The 15,172-nt window shown below is 45.0% G+C and overlaps 2 protein-coding genes across 2 annotated transcripts; one reads left to right on the top strand and one right to left on the bottom strand.

Annotated features, from left to right (window-relative positions):
- Nucleotides 1-36: 36 nt before the first annotated feature.
- zc3h7a (zinc finger CCCH-type containing 7A) lies at nt 37-9,714 on the bottom strand. Its single transcript, XM_077009242.1, has 23 exons — nt 9,559-9,714; nt 8,755-8,856; nt 8,392-8,431; nt 8,100-8,297; nt 7,844-8,002; nt 7,685-7,765; nt 7,470-7,523; nt 7,347-7,386; nt 6,960-7,258; nt 6,409-6,640; nt 6,194-6,216; nt 5,930-6,104; nt 5,651-5,809; nt 3,724-3,929; nt 3,509-3,609; nt 3,038-3,219; nt 2,880-2,950; nt 2,541-2,677; nt 2,343-2,448; nt 2,119-2,227; nt 1,849-1,982; nt 1,227-1,390; nt 37-1,141 (listed from the first exon to the last, which is right to left on the bottom strand). Exons 2-23 carry the CDS (start codon nt 8,820-8,822, stop codon nt 952-954), a joined length of 2,928 nt encoding a protein of 975 aa, XP_076865357.1. The 5' UTR covers nt 8,823-8,856; nt 9,559-9,714; the 3' UTR covers nt 37-951.
- A 389-nt stretch (nt 9,715-10,103) lies between these two features.
- Nucleotides 10,104-14,644, top strand: pla2g10 (phospholipase A2 group X). The gene is made up of 4 exons (XM_077009240.1): nt 10,104-10,390; nt 11,805-11,973; nt 12,841-12,947; nt 13,555-14,644. The coding sequence occupies exons 1-4, from the start codon at nt 10,354-10,356 to the stop codon at nt 13,701-13,703; spliced, it is 462 nt and encodes a 153-aa protein (XP_076865355.1). The 5' UTR covers nt 10,104-10,353; the 3' UTR covers nt 13,704-14,644.
- The last annotated feature ends 528 nt before the right edge of the window (nt 14,645-15,172 follow it).

Below are 15,172 nucleotides of genomic sequence, written 5' to 3'. Positions count from 1 at the left end.
TTGGTCCCATCTCCAAGACAAATGTCAGACAAACACTGCAGCAAAATACACTTTATTCTAGTACACAAGTCAGTTACATATAGTGCTGTGTAACCATCCATGTAGATCAAAGTTTTTATCCTGGAGTGCAGGGTCATTCAGCAGACTGCTCTCAGAACATGTCACAGATGCTCAAGTAATACAAGTAATCTTTAAATGGCACTGAGGTCTTGGTGTTTATTATAATAACCAGGGGGTGGTTCACATGACCAAACAGCTTATTATGTTCTTTTTTCCTTCAAAAATGTCTCAAAATGCACCTTATTGACTCCAATTATCTTAACTCTTAGTGTTTTATTTAACATCCACTTCCAAGTTCACTTTTCCCTCTCCACGACCCTTTTTGTGATCATGTGTATTGACAGGTGAACAGTTTACCTAACTGGGATGCATACTTTATTTGTGGGTTTTGAGCTGTAAGATACCAACAAGTCATAATTTTAGAATAGATTACAGAACATACATGTAGCAGTCAAGAAGTTGCAAGGGCCCAAATTCCAACAAGACAAAACCGAAGTTTACTGAAATTAAATACAAGCAGGGAAACCAACAATCTTACCATCAGATCAGCGGTGCCTACAACGTTTACACTGTACTACACCATTGGTGTCCTTGGCCTGAACAATAATCAAAGAAATCAGTCCACTGTGCATGAACCTAACGAACTGGAACAAACAGCAATGGTGCGTCTTTCCCCCCTCTCTGATGAAAGCAACAAAGCCATGATGACAGAACACAAGGCCAGCTCTGCACTTCCTGTTTAAAATGAAACACTGACAGGGGCCTTTCCCCCTCCCCCCCGTGACAGCAGGAAGCTTCACCCAAGCTTTTCTGCTTCAATACTGTCTCACCAACACTTCAGGGTTCCTGACACTACCTTGGGTAGATCGCTTAATTGAGATCAATAGAAAATTATTTTATGTCTTTAAGAAGAAAACTATATTTGCCAAAATCGTTATCGTTGGGCGCCATCAAGTGATCGTTTCGTGCTTTGGCGAGTTTCATCAAAAGGAATTCTCTACGGTCCTCCCACTCTTTCAGCTCCTCCTCTCCGTGGGCCAGATTACACAGCTCTCCCTCCGTACACGTGCCCTTCCGGAACCTGCACCCACAAACATGCCCATAAACAACAACAACAACATCATCAACAACAACACCACCACTGTGGTTGGGGTGGAGCAGCTCACCGCTCACAGACTCTAAAGGCTCCCGTGGGGAAGCGATACTGCCAGCAGTTCTGGTCGTCCTCCGAGTTGAACACGCGCTCCTTGTGCTTCTCCGAGGTGATGTGCTGCTGCCACTGTTTCTCACTGTTACAGTTCTTCCCACACAGCCAGCAGTGATTACCGGCCTGGCGAAACAAACCAAATAAGCCAAACGCAGCACACGCACGTGGCCGAGAAGGTGTGGAACGAGATGCCTCGAATACATAGCGTGCAAATAAGAGTAGGGCAGGTTAATGGAATTATGTTAAATCATTTTTAGAAATATACAGGGTGGGTGGGAGGGGGGAGAAAAGGCCTTTAGACCACGGTGGTGGATGGCAGCAGGGCAGTGTGTAGCGGGGAGGGGGAGGGGCTGTAGCGGGGAGGGGGAGGGGCTGTAGCGGGGAGGGGGTGGGGCTGTAGCGGGGAGGGGGTGGGGCTGTAGCGGGGAGGGGGAGGGGCTGTAGCGGGGAGGGGGAGGGGCTGTAGCAGGGAGGGGGAGGGGCTGTAGCGGGGAGGGGGGTGGGGCTGTAGCGGGGAGGGGGAGGGGCTGTAGCAGGGAGGGGGAGGGGCTGTAGCGGGGAGGGGGAGGGGCATGCCGTACCACTTCCTCCGCGTAATCCGTGGGCATGTGAATCTGCTTCCCATTCTCCCTCCCAGCAGCGCTGGAGTTCTCCTCACTCCAGCCAGGCTTCTGAGACTGCAGCCAGAGCTCATAGAGCTGCTCCATATCCGCTACTACACACACACACACACACACACACACACACACACACACACACACACAGTACAAATACATGCATGAACAAATTTAAATTTTAGCTTTGACAATGTGTAACACTCAGGCATCATCAGACTGGGCATGCTGGCTTACTGTTGTTGTCCTTCATGTACGTCCACAGGTCCTTCTCCTCTGTGCTGTGAGCAAACGTGCAGTTCCCAATATACTGACACTTCTTACCAGCGGCCACATGCATGCAAATCTGACGACAAACCAGGCCAAGAGCACAATATGAACAGCATGTAATATAATGCATATCACAAAAATACCAATAAAAACAACCACACAAGATCCAGTGTGACGGTACGCCCACACACCTCAAACTGCGACGGGGCGGGTTTTCGTGTTGGGAGACCGCGAACTGTGGTCCATTTCCTTCGCTCAACCGAGCTAACCAGAACCACCTGCCTGTCTTTGGACCAGCTGGAAGAAAAAGACTTTTGGTTCCAAGAACAGAAACACACAAATGCATACACACAGACAGCTGGGTGAGCAGAGAGGAGGGCTGGACTCACGTGTGCCGGGCCTTGGCACTGCAGTATTTCTTGTTCTTGTCTGGTTCACTGACTTGGCCATTTCGCCAGCACTGCCCGCACACAAACTGCATCTTCAGGTTGGGAGGACCAAACCTCCTTAAGGTAGATGGCAGGTCCTGGAGAGGAACACGCACAGGAGATTTCAGTGTCGCAGAGAACAGTTCTCTCCTAGGGTCGGTCTCTCCTGGACTCCTCCCTCCCTCTGTGCTGGACTAAATGTATGTGAACAGGAAAAGGAAAATTGACATTTTCTAACACCTTTTGTAGGGGTCCTGGGACACATTTTCAGTTCCACGTAAATGCAATAAAACAAAATACCTGAACCTGAGAGGTGACCTCGATGTTACAATACTTCTTCGCTTCCTGGACAATACTTTCATGAGTAATGCCTAGAAAATGACGTAAGCAGATGATTAAGTCTGAACTGATGAACGTGATTAGATCAGGTAGGAGCGCCAGTGTTGGAGGAGACCCACCTTGTTCTCGCTGCACCAGCCACACTTTGAGCTCGATGAGGGTGTGGGCGTAGAAGCAGAAGTCCTCGCGCTGGCAGCCGTAACGTACCGCGTGTCTGCATAGGTCTAACTGGCACTGCTGGTGGTACGGGCGGATCTTACAGTACCTCACCGTGTTGTCCTTCACAAAATGCACCAGGCACCTAACACACACACACACAGAGCGGTCAGAACACTTTAATGCAGGAGTGTGCAGTCCAGTGCTCTACTGCCCTACAGAGTTTGGTTTCAACCCATAATCCCGTCTGTCATGTCTTTCAGTAGCATCTTGTTACCAGAGCCAGGCATGCTAGAGCTGAAACTAAACTGTGCTTGACTCGGACAGCACTGCATTATGAGGGCAACAAACAAACCAACCAGGTGATCCTGACATTTCCACATTTGATTCGCCAAAGCCAGTATTCACACGTTGATCTGAGAAGAGAAGCTTACTTATTTGCTTCAAACACGTGCTTGGTCTCTGGATGAGAGCACAGACCGGGCTTGTCTTTACTGATCCTGCTGATTCTTCGGGGTTTGAGATCAAAACATGCCTACGGACACAAGACGCACACATCTCCATTGCAAATTCTATGTGGCTTTACTCATACAGCACAGAAGTTGATATTGTTAAAGCGCAGGCCACCCAGTGGCTCCATGAATCTCACCTCACAGAGGAACATGAATATGCCCTGGTGCTCCTGGAGGATTTTGGGAACGGTGAGACTGATTTTCATTCTGGCCCCATATGGATCACACAAGAGGTCTCGAGATATGAAGCCTTTACGTTCCAGGGTCCAGACGTCAATCTCCTCTTGGCAATAAGCAAACGTGCAGTGACCAAGGTACTTGCAGTCTTCTCCATTGGCTACATCTACGACAGGACGAAGTACCATTACAGTATTTAGACAAACAAAATACATGAGACATAGTTAACAATGGAACAATCTGTTAGAAGCCTTGTGATAATCAAACAGAACAATCAGTAGTTATAATACATGGTAAGCTCATGATAAAGTGTGATTAAAGGTGACGCTAAGGCTGAAATGGTGTTTTGTTTACTGATCCGTCTTTGAGCCTGAACGCAAATGTGTCTACACCAGAAGCACAGCTGTTTGTAGAATTGCAGGATTGGTTCCAAAACAAACGCCACTTATCTTCCCCTTAGCTTGTTAACTCGGGATTATGAGAGTATTATTTTTCAAGAACCCCACAATCCCCAAGACAACCGATGGATGTGCAGCGTTACAAAGAATGACCATTTCATATTTACGTGTGTCAAAGTAATTAAATTCCACAGTCAAGTGGAGTCTTTTGATAGCTGTCTATAGTGCAATCCCATATACGCTAATAAACCCACATCCACCCGCACCTACACCCACACCTACTCACATACCCATCAATCTTCTCCTTGTCAGCTCATACAAAACTTTGATGACATAAAAATCAGCTGGGTGGAACTGAGAGGCCATTCAGAGTCTTCATGTCCAACAACATATACACCCTTTCCAAAACATTCTCAATCACAAGATAGTTGTACACAATCTTAGACAAGAGTGTGTATGCATGTACACCATTAACTATGCTAAGGCCAGAGAGAGAAAGAGAAAGATAACAGTTCCATTTATATGAATAGTGGATGAAGAAGCTGATGTTTGAAGACTTGGTGGCTGAGGTGAGAGAATGTGGGTGGTGCACACATGACCAGGAGAGATAAGCGTTACGGGGTTGTACAAGATCAGCAGAGATGGTGTTAAGAGGATTTGTAGCAAAATCTGGTAAATTCTTGCTTGTGCAGTTTGGTTTTAGAGACCATAAACCTAGTGTAGCTGTGAAGAAGCCATCAGACGTAGCTGAAAGAGCTCATCAGTGTTTGTGGGTGAGGAGAGTGCAGGCTAGCTGGGGAAATGCATTATAAAGGTGAAATGGTGGAGGTGTTTCAGGTTTATGGAGGACTGGGCAGGTGAGTGGGACATTGTGTGATGTCATTGTGTAATGTGGTAGATCCAGATAGAGCTGGAGTCACTGAGCTGGTGCCAGAGGGGGCGTGGTCTTAGTCAGCAGAGGGGGCGTGGTCTTAGTCAGCAGGGAGGCCAGCACTGAACTGCACTTGGGGAATGTTGGTGGTGTTGTAGGTAGAATCCAGGTGGATCTGGTGGCACCGAGTACACATTAATGGTGTCAGTGGAACTGGGCGTGGCCGTAGTCTGGGGAGGCTAATGTGGGTTTTTACGGGTTGGGAAGTTACTGTCTGCTTGGGGGCAGCACAGTGGATGAATATAGGGAAGTGCTGGCTGGGTTTGTCCTGCTGAAGCACATCAAGCCCACGTGGACCTGGTGGTTCTGGGTGCGGAGTCCCCGGAGACAGCAGTGTGGGTTCACGTTCAGAGGTGCGTGCGGCTGCTTAAAATGGAGCTTAGAGGGGGGGAGGGAGGGTAAACTTCACTGATGGGTCTGCTGGTGGGTGTCGTGGGCTTCAGCCAAACACAGATGAAGTTATGTAAATGTGTGTGTGTCTGTCTACATATGTAATTGAGTTTTGAAAGACAGGTTATTACAATGTACTGAACAGCAAAAAAAAAAGCAAACTCTCACCTTTGCAAATATAATAAGGGCCCTCATACTGGTTTTTTGTGGGCCTGGGGCGAATTAGCCTCCATGTAGGGTGATCAGTATGTTTGATTCTTCCAAGCAACAAGTCTTTTTTACATTTATGGTCCTCTGGGTGGTAGGTGTAGTCTAGAACCCCAGGTCCTGCAGACACAGCAGATCCATTTGAGCAGGAGGTTCTACATGTAAAACAGCATATGTCATGTGCTCATAGCTCATAGCTGGGGCGTGGACACCTGGCCGCACGTCACCAGGCTGACATACCGGTTTTAATGTAGCACATAGAACAGGCTTGCTTAAACTCATGGGTGTCGGCGAGCGGGTTCTTGGCCAGGTCCACCTGCTGCAGGTGTTCCTGTGTGTAACTGCTGCCGTCCACCGTGCCAAACATGATCCCCACGGTTGGCATGGACGCTGTTATTCGTTCAGTGGGGCCTGTCTGAACGCAAAGAGGTTCAAATCACATCACCGGCATCACCAAGCTCAAACAACGGGGGATAGGGTAATAAACACTAAATGAATATTTACCATAAAAGAGTGCTGGCCAAAGGCTGTTTGCAGTGAATTTTGATCCCAGGATGATTTTGAAGAAAAGGACAAGTTGTTTAAAAAAAAGTCAATATGGAAACCAGCCCCTTTAAAAAGGCTGTTAAAGCAACAACAGAGCAGATTGATGAAAGTCTAATTTAATATGTAGTTTATTTTTAACCATTTCATCACAGGAAAGAAAGAAACCCACACACCTGTCTGCGGTTCTGAAATGGACAAGCTGTCCAGAGAGTCCAGAACTGAGGAGAAGGGCCCGAGGGGATAGACTGCAGAGGGAGGTTTGTGGTAGGGCGCGGGCAGGTTGACCGTGCACTGCTGGGGCACGAGCACTGGGTGACTCAGGTGAGGGGTTAGATGGAGAGGTGCAGACATGGGAGTGGTGATACTAGTGGGTAAGGGAAGAGGACCAGTAACTATGGGGATCACCTGTGAAGGGGAAGGGAACTATATGAGAACACACTCACGATCCTGTGAGATACAACATCAACAAAAAGGTAACGGTCACCTTGAATGATGAGGAAAAATAGGACTTTTCTCTAAAATTCTCACTTTATACTTTCAATACTAAAATTCACACTTCAACACTGACTTTACTTGGAGTTATTTACTTTTCTGACAAAACAAAGGCAGGTTTTGCACTAAAACAGAGCACCAAACATGACTAAGTGTGATCTTCACACAGCTGTGAGCGAGAGCCCACGCTACAGGTGGACGGGTGTACCGGGCGTCAGGTCTGGACCCGTACCATGGCTGGCTCAGGTGGAGGAACGCTGTCCAGCAGCTCGTCCAGATCATCCCCGATGATCTCGTCTCCGAAGTCCAGCGGCTGTGGCGGGGGGTAAGGCTCGGTGGACCTGGAGCCATTCACGAGAGGCACGTGCATGTGCACGGGCGCCGGCTCTGGGATGCCAGGATCAACGGGGTGTACGGTGGGCATAATGTTGACGGGCGGAGGCTCCACGTCTACCGTCTCGGTCATGGGGGGACATGCGGGAATGCTCGCAGGCAACGAGACACCGAAGCCCTGGCCAGACACCGTCTCATCTGGGGCACGAGAACATGGAGGAATCTGTGAAGAATCTGGCAAGGGTGAGCAGCCAGCAAACATCACACCACGCCAGAGCGCTCTTACCTGCTTCAATGTCCTCCACAGAAGCTGGGCTCTGAGAATACTGGTGAGACACCAAAAGATTAAACCCAAGCTCGCTTTATTTACAAGATCAAGCACCAAGAACACAGAAAGCAGGTATCTGACCTTTTCATTTGCTGATCCCGATATACTTGAGCCAGACAACACATTTAAGGCAGGCTGTTTAGAAACAGTATCAGAATAAAGATGAGAGCAATCAGGATGCAGTCGATTAGTACAAGCACAGACAGAAACATGCAATAAAGCCCACTAAAATAAGACTGCGTTTACTCACATACTGAAGGATGTTTAGAAACTGGAGGTAAGGCGTAGGAACTCACCTTTCCTCTCACATAAGCTTTTCGAATTTTCAGCCCCAGCATTTTGGCCAGTTCCTGAGTCAGCTTAATGACACTAGGATCCTACAAATGACAACACCAAGGATTAATGGCACAGGGACGTTTTCTGGAGGGAGAGACGCAGGGCGAACGCACACTGACCTGAGGCACCGTCATGGAGCACTTGGCGACTGCCTCATAGGCCTCCTGGTGCTGGCCCAGCTCCTTCAGGGACCGGGCCCTGCGGTACAAGGCCCTGTAGTTGCTGCCGTTCAGCTGAAGAGCCTTCTCACAGTCCTCCAGGGCTTGGTCATGCAGGCCCTGAGTCACACAGACAGGGCCTCAGCATCTCCACGCCACAACGGTCTGGAAACGATGGATTTTTTTCTGTTTTTGCACACAGCAGGTGCGAACTCACCATGTTTAGGTAGGAGGCTGCGCGGTTAGCATGAAGTTTCTCCATCATTTTAGGGGCTATGCTGATTTCTTCAGAATCAGCGTATACTGCAATGCTCAGGGCCTCCGAGTACAGCTCGACCGATCGGGCCCATTCGCCCTCGTGGAACACGTCGTTTCCCTCACCGTACAGGTTCCGCACCAGGTCCTGAATGAATACCTGCACCATGCAGGAGACATGAAGTTCAGATGAACGCTTTCCAGCAAACTCAAGATGAAAATGAGCAAATCCGATCAAGTGTAATTCCACAAACCTCATATTGTTCTTGCGTGCCAGGGAAAGGCAGAGTAGACCTGGAAACAAGAAGGAAGTGTGTCTAAAAGCATTTGGAAGAAATATGAGAATTCCACATGTAAAGTGACCTGAAAGAGGATTTGAACAGCAGCCCTTGTGGTTCAGTGGTTCACCGCTGGACTTAAAAAAAAAAAATTACATTTTTTAAATGCCACACTGATAATGGTGTCACGTCCTGGCTTCATACCAGTCAGTCATGTAATAAATAATCGGTCACATGCAACCAGATTTTCACATTTAAACCCAAGACGTTCACATTAAAAAGCTCGCATGAATCCCACAGCTGCTGTGGAGTGTCAGCAACACAACAGAACACACTCACTGGATAAACTGAAGTCCTTTCTGGATGTTTTGCAGCCGCCTGTTCCGGTCCTGACCCACACTTGTCATGATCCCGTGTGTATTATGGACTTGAAGTCAAAACCTGAGACACACACAAAAAAGTCTCATTTTTCGTGGCCATTCTCGCCTCAGAACCCAAAAGAACACAAACTATGCCCGAGTGAGGACCTGAAAGTGGGTTCATGTTCTCCCCACACGTCCCGTTGGCCGTTACACGTCAACTAAACGTTAACATCGCCTCTTATGGCCTAAATGTTGAGTGTTTGGTGGCCGAGGTGGCCGAGTGTGGGGGACACAGTGAGGCAGCGCCTCAGGACGGGATGCCAGGACACTTCACCATTTTGTTAGCGGGGCAGGTACGTGTGGCCACGTCTGAAAACACGATGTACTAGTGGGACAACCAGCTGGCCAGACAACACCGTTAACCACAGTGTGAAACAGCTCAAGAGGGGAAAAACTTACTTTAGTTCGCGCTTTATTCGCTTCTATGGGTCTAGGATAGCCCCTTATCTAACTGTATACCCCCTTATCTAACTACAGAAGTGATGTAAATTATTATTATTATTATTATTATTTGTAATGTCAGTAGGTCGGTAATGTGATTCTGGTCAGTAATAACCAAATACACTAGTATATAACAACATAAGGCTAGCTAGCTGTTAGCAGCGTTTACCGCGCACAACAAAAACGCTCCGCGTACTCAGTGAATCCTGTTAGGGTTGGATGGTTAATTTCCAACATATTTAGAGAAATGCCGATCACGTACGTTTAGCATCCGACTCACCTTCGTGAAGACACTCGTTGGAAACGAAACATGAAGGAGGCACGTTATTAAATGAAAGCTAAATATTGCACATAGCCATCTTAGGACTAGCCAGCACCCCCCGGCGAGTCGACGTCACCCAGCGGCCTATGACGTCTTGTTCGTTTGGTGTCGGGTGATGCGCTTCGGAGCCAAACGGCGCCCCCTGCTGGACACTCATAAGACCAACGAAATGTTTTCCCTGTCGCAAACCTAGATACTAATCTCGGGAATTTATGTTTAGATCTGACACGTCGTGTTTAATATGTTGAATTTTATTTTTTGCATTGCAATACATTCAAAAGTGTTTGGACAATTACAGATGTGACTATGCAGTTCATTCTTTCTATATGTGCGTGTTGTTAGAATGATACGCAATAAATATGCTTGGTTGTTTTCAATAATCTTTCCATATCCTTCATTAAAAAATCTAGGATCATAGGATTCATGAAGGATTCCTAAAAAAAATCTAGGATGTAGCCTAGAACATCACTTGCCATGTGGGCCGTCCTTAAAATCATATCCTACCCCATTTAACCTGAAAGACTAGATGCACATTCCCTGAAATGTGATCGTTCTTGGGTATTGTCTGGAGAACTAAGAAGTCTGTAAAGTGTAAAAGGCAAACACACGATTACAGGAGGCTTCTGAAATACGTGATGCTTAGGAGATCCGAAGCATCAGCTATAAAAAAGCTTTGAGTGAAGTTCATCTGTTCATCTGTGGGTCCGAATAAATACACTGATTGTTGTTGCACGTCTGTGAACGGACTGCACAATGACAACACTGTGGTGGACATTCCTGCTTATCTCAGGTTAGTCTTTTAAAGTTGTGTTGTACTTACCATAAGTTGTTTATCAGTTTTTTATTAATGACTAAAGAAAAATTCGTTTATATTATTTTTATATGTAGTTATACTGGGGAGAAATCCATTAGAGAAAATGAGAAGTTTTTTTTTTTCCTTTTTTTGTGCATAGTTTATGTCTTCTGGATTGTTCCACCTGTCAGATATTGGTGCTTGTTTACTAACAGATTGTTTACTTAACAGTTCATTGAGGATCTATTATCAGGAACGAGCTATAGCAATACAGCTGTAGCTAACAATGTGAAGGTTAATGCTGGTGTTTTAAAACAGTTTAACACACAAAGGACTGCAGGGTTAGTATAAGCCTCTGTTTCAGTGGTGTCACATGATGTTAGAAAAGCATTTTGAATATGCTCACTCTATGCTGGTTCATTTTACACCGCGTCCTGTAGAACAGCGAAAAGCATTGAAACTATGCTAATTATGTGTAGTTTCATATGACAACAAATAGTTTAAATCTGTATTACATAGATTTCCACGTGGAGAATCCACCTGGTTATGTGGTTATGGTCAGAAGTAGTTTTATTGTCAATTCTGCATATGTACAGGACATACGGAGAATCTAAATTACGTACTCTCCTTCCCAAGTTCCAGCACAGAAAAACAACACGAAAGTACACTGAAGTAAAAATAAAATTATAAATAATAAGAGAGTGAGACAATAACTGTGCAACAATAACTGTACAGAGTAGACATATGTGTGACAAGAGGCACGAAACGGGACAATAGTGCAATACAAGGGTAGTGAAGTGATAAGATGAGATGGGGGATTAAGAGGGAATAATGTATGAACAATAGTGCAATATAATATCTTATGGCTGGTAAGTGAACAAATTAGTGGTGTTCTTTAGGACACAGTGGTAGGGGGTATTAAGAGGGTAAGAAAGTGCAATGTGAGCAGTAGTGCATGTATGAGATGTGTGAGTGCATAACAGTTCTTTTAAAGTACTGTTACTAAGTTTCAGTACTGTGTTGATTTCAGTACTGTGTTGATCAGGATGCTGTATGAGTTAGGGGTGTGCTGGGGTTAGGAGGGGGAGGGGGGGTAAAGCTGGGAGAGAGTTCAGCATCCTCACAGCCTGGTGTATGTAGCTGTCTTTAAGTCTGGTCAGAATACAGTCAGCAGAAGTTGACTAAATCACATGCATGCGAAAATGTATATTAAAAAATTACAATAACAATGTAAAAGTGTGCAGGGATTATTTTTTAGCAGACTACATTCACTGCATTTTTCTCCTAAGCTAAAGTGTAACGATTGTTTCATAAAGAAATGTAAATATCAGGGTTGTTTGAATGTTGCTCTCCAGTGCCCCCTTATGGTCAAAGAGTCGAATTGGTCCAAACAATCGCACTTCTGTTCTAGCCGGTACGGCCTCTCCGGTTGTCCAGAAACCTTCCCGGAGTAAGAGAGGGCTGGTGGAGTTGGCAGGAGCCATCAAATGCACCACAGGTAGACCGGCCTTGGCGTACCTGATGTATGGATGTTACTGTGGCTTGGGAGGACAAGGTTGGCCCCGGGACACGGCAGACTGGTAAGACAACATCTGCGTCAAACGAATACCAATCATACATTAACACTGCTGCACCACAGTGTCACCACGATAATGCAGTTGCAGTTTTGAGCTTAACACTGTCCAACCTGCTTTGCCATTTCCTGAACTTAGCAAGCGCTCATAGCAAGTGAGACCCATATTCTGAAGTGCATACCAGTCTGTGGCTGGGTCTCATGCATTTGGAAACAGCACCACCCACACCACGCCTTTAACCATCCCCAACCACCAGAACCCTAATCACAACTGGCGGCATCCACTAAACCATAAAGACTTCCCTTTAGGAAGCAACCCCCCCCCCCCCCCCCAGCAGAGCTATGACACCAGAGCAGATGTCTCTACAAACACAGATAACACAGCAAGTAACAGATTACTTTATGATAGGACCGTTTTGTTGTATCTTTATCTGAGAGGATAGGATGTGGCCTTGGACACAGAACAAGCACATGCGTAAGTCGTTTCGTATTTTAGCCTAGTGCCTCGTTACTCTGTGACATGCTCTCTGTATGGACATACTGTCTCCTGAGGGGACAGTATGTCCTGAGAGAAGAGTCACACAAAGACAACTGATTTTAGAGTGGGGACATGTTTTATACCCAAACGTATGGTTTTGCTACATAGCCACAATTCCAAAGTGAACTATTCAGATCTGGTGTATCACTGGAATAACAAGTTGTTTTGTTTAATTTAAAGTCTTGCATTTTTCATTCACAAGGAAGTCAGATAAGCCTTCTCTCAGTTCCAGTGTGAACCTGCACCAAACCCAGACAGGATCCATGAGGAGAATCAATCGGTAATCTTTCAGCACAGTGTGTTTAAACTGCAACTTCTCTTCTGTTGAACTTGTAGGTGCTGTCACAAACATGACTGTTGCTATGGAGATGCGGAGTTTGCAGGCTGTGATACAAAGGCTGCCGAGTATCAGTGGACCTGTATAAACACGGAGCCCGACTGTGGTATGTCTCACACAAGACATCTACCATTAAACCTAGAATAGAGAGAAAAGTAAAAAATACCCAACCAAACTCACAAGCACCAGCAATATCAGTACAGCAAAACACAACCCCCACTACCCTGAGTCTGTGCGTTAGTAATTCCCCTTGGTTTCATGATGTAATTGGAACACAGTGACTCCATTATAAGAGATGGGAGGAAGATGGGCATCTGTGGTCAACTTGGTAGACTTATACCCATTTTAGTCCCATAAAAACCACAGTCAGTGCATAACCCCTAAATACATGGTTAAAGCACCACCCTCAAACTTGTTTACAGTCTGTTTAATAGAAAACAGAGTTGTAGTGTTATTTTTAATTATATTTTCAACATGTGCTTAATATGGCTAAATGGTTTGGGTACTTCCTGTGCAGTCTTAAAAACAGATTTCCCCTTCAAACACATTAGGTAGCTCTAATTTTCAATAAGCATAAAAAATTCAGACCGGAGGGCTCATAACCTAACTTTAGATTAATCTAACTCTGGTGTCAGTATGTCACTGTCATTGTAAATATGAATATGCTGTAATTAAATGAAATAGCAAATTTTTGTTATGTGGTTTCTCTTCAGTTTCCCTTAATACCAAATGTGATCAAATGCTGTGCGAGTGTGACCATCAACTGGCTACGTGTTTACAGTCGGCCCCTTACGACAGCAAAAATGCCCTCTGGCCCAACTTCCTGTGTGGATCTGAATACCCCACCTGCAATATTTACTGATGTCTTTGTGTTTATTCTACCTATTTGCTTTAAAATATGAATATATGAATCCACTCTTTAATTGAATGTTTTAGGTGTTTTATTTTATAGTATTTCTATGAATAATCCATAGTTATTTGTGCAAATTTGTGTGCGTGATTACATCTAAGTGTGTGTGTGTGTGTGTGTTCTTCAGTGAATATTTGAAACACTAATCTAACCTATAGTGATGAGCGATGTTGTAGTTCCAACACAGGGAGTAATGATTGACCTTTTGAAATGTCATACTCGTATGCAGAACTCTTGACCTGTGGGTTATAATTCCAAAATCCAGTCATGGCTTGTATGAATTTAACAGACTTGACACTTTATAATGATGCCTGACTCTTAGGGGCAATAAGACCAGGGGTGGAGTCGCAGCTCGCCGACATGCAGAAGTGAATAATAAGAAGCCTGGGGCAATTGTTTTTATTCCCACTGTGTAATACCCCAACTAGGTGTGTCAACAACTAAAGAGGATTTAATGACACAAAACCTTAAGATCAGGTGATTAGAGCAGATGATAATCTAATTCTTAATCACAATACAGTCACAGTTGAGTTGTTGTTGAGTTGTTTCTCTTTCTAATTTGCAAATGTAACATTCCTGTGGAAAAAATAGGTTTATAGTGTCTTTTTATTTACTTGAAAAAATGACACAGGCTACAAAGATATTCTGAATGCATATCACATGATCAAACACGCCAGGTATTTGTACACTGTTACATTCTAAAAGTGACTCATGAATCAGACCCAAAGATCAGAGACTCGGAGTCAGGCGTACAGACGAGTCTATGGTGAGATCAGTCCTACCGTCTACAAGAAAACTCAATAGGCTTACCTGCACTTACTTGTACTGTATTTGATTTATTGACCTACCTTTTCTTCTTCTGTGATTAAAATCTCATTTAGAAACGTGTTGCATTTATGTGATTATCTGAATTATTTGGGCTTTTAAGTATTTTTAGGTTTCACAGGAAATACGTCTATGTTTAAAAATTTATTCATGCCTGGTGCTGGTAATACACGAATAGTAAGTAATGTTACTAGATGTTTCTTCACATTCTTTGAGTTACAGCTCAATACCTAATACAAAAACTGAAGAAAACACAATTTTGGCACACTGAACGTTACCATAACTGGTGTGGTACGTGGATAGCGCTAAACATAATGGATGCGTTAATATACAGGGAATGCTGAGAATGTTTAGGCTTGCTAAACTGATTGTTATTGTAAGAAACCAGGGTAATTCTAGCGCCCCCTTGCGGTCGAGGAAACGTTTCATGTAGCTTGCTTGCTTGCCGCGATTATCTCCGCTTCCATTCTGGGTATTAACAGGTGATGATGACATATAACTACCATAGTTGATGGGGAGCTTCTCATTTCCCGTTTAAGCGAAGAGAGCATGATGGAACTATGAAGCACAACGCAGATTACGCACACATCTATGAC

This window comes from Brachyhypopomus gauderio, chromosome 6 (genome assembly GCF_052324685.1).
Source record: "Brachyhypopomus gauderio isolate BG-103 chromosome 6, BGAUD_0.2, whole genome shotgun sequence".
NCBI classification, from domain to species: domain Eukaryota; kingdom Metazoa; phylum Chordata; class Actinopteri; order Gymnotiformes; family Hypopomidae; genus Brachyhypopomus; species Brachyhypopomus gauderio.
Note: the sequence above shows the minus strand (reverse complement) of the source record. Positions and strands in the feature narration are given on the sequence as shown.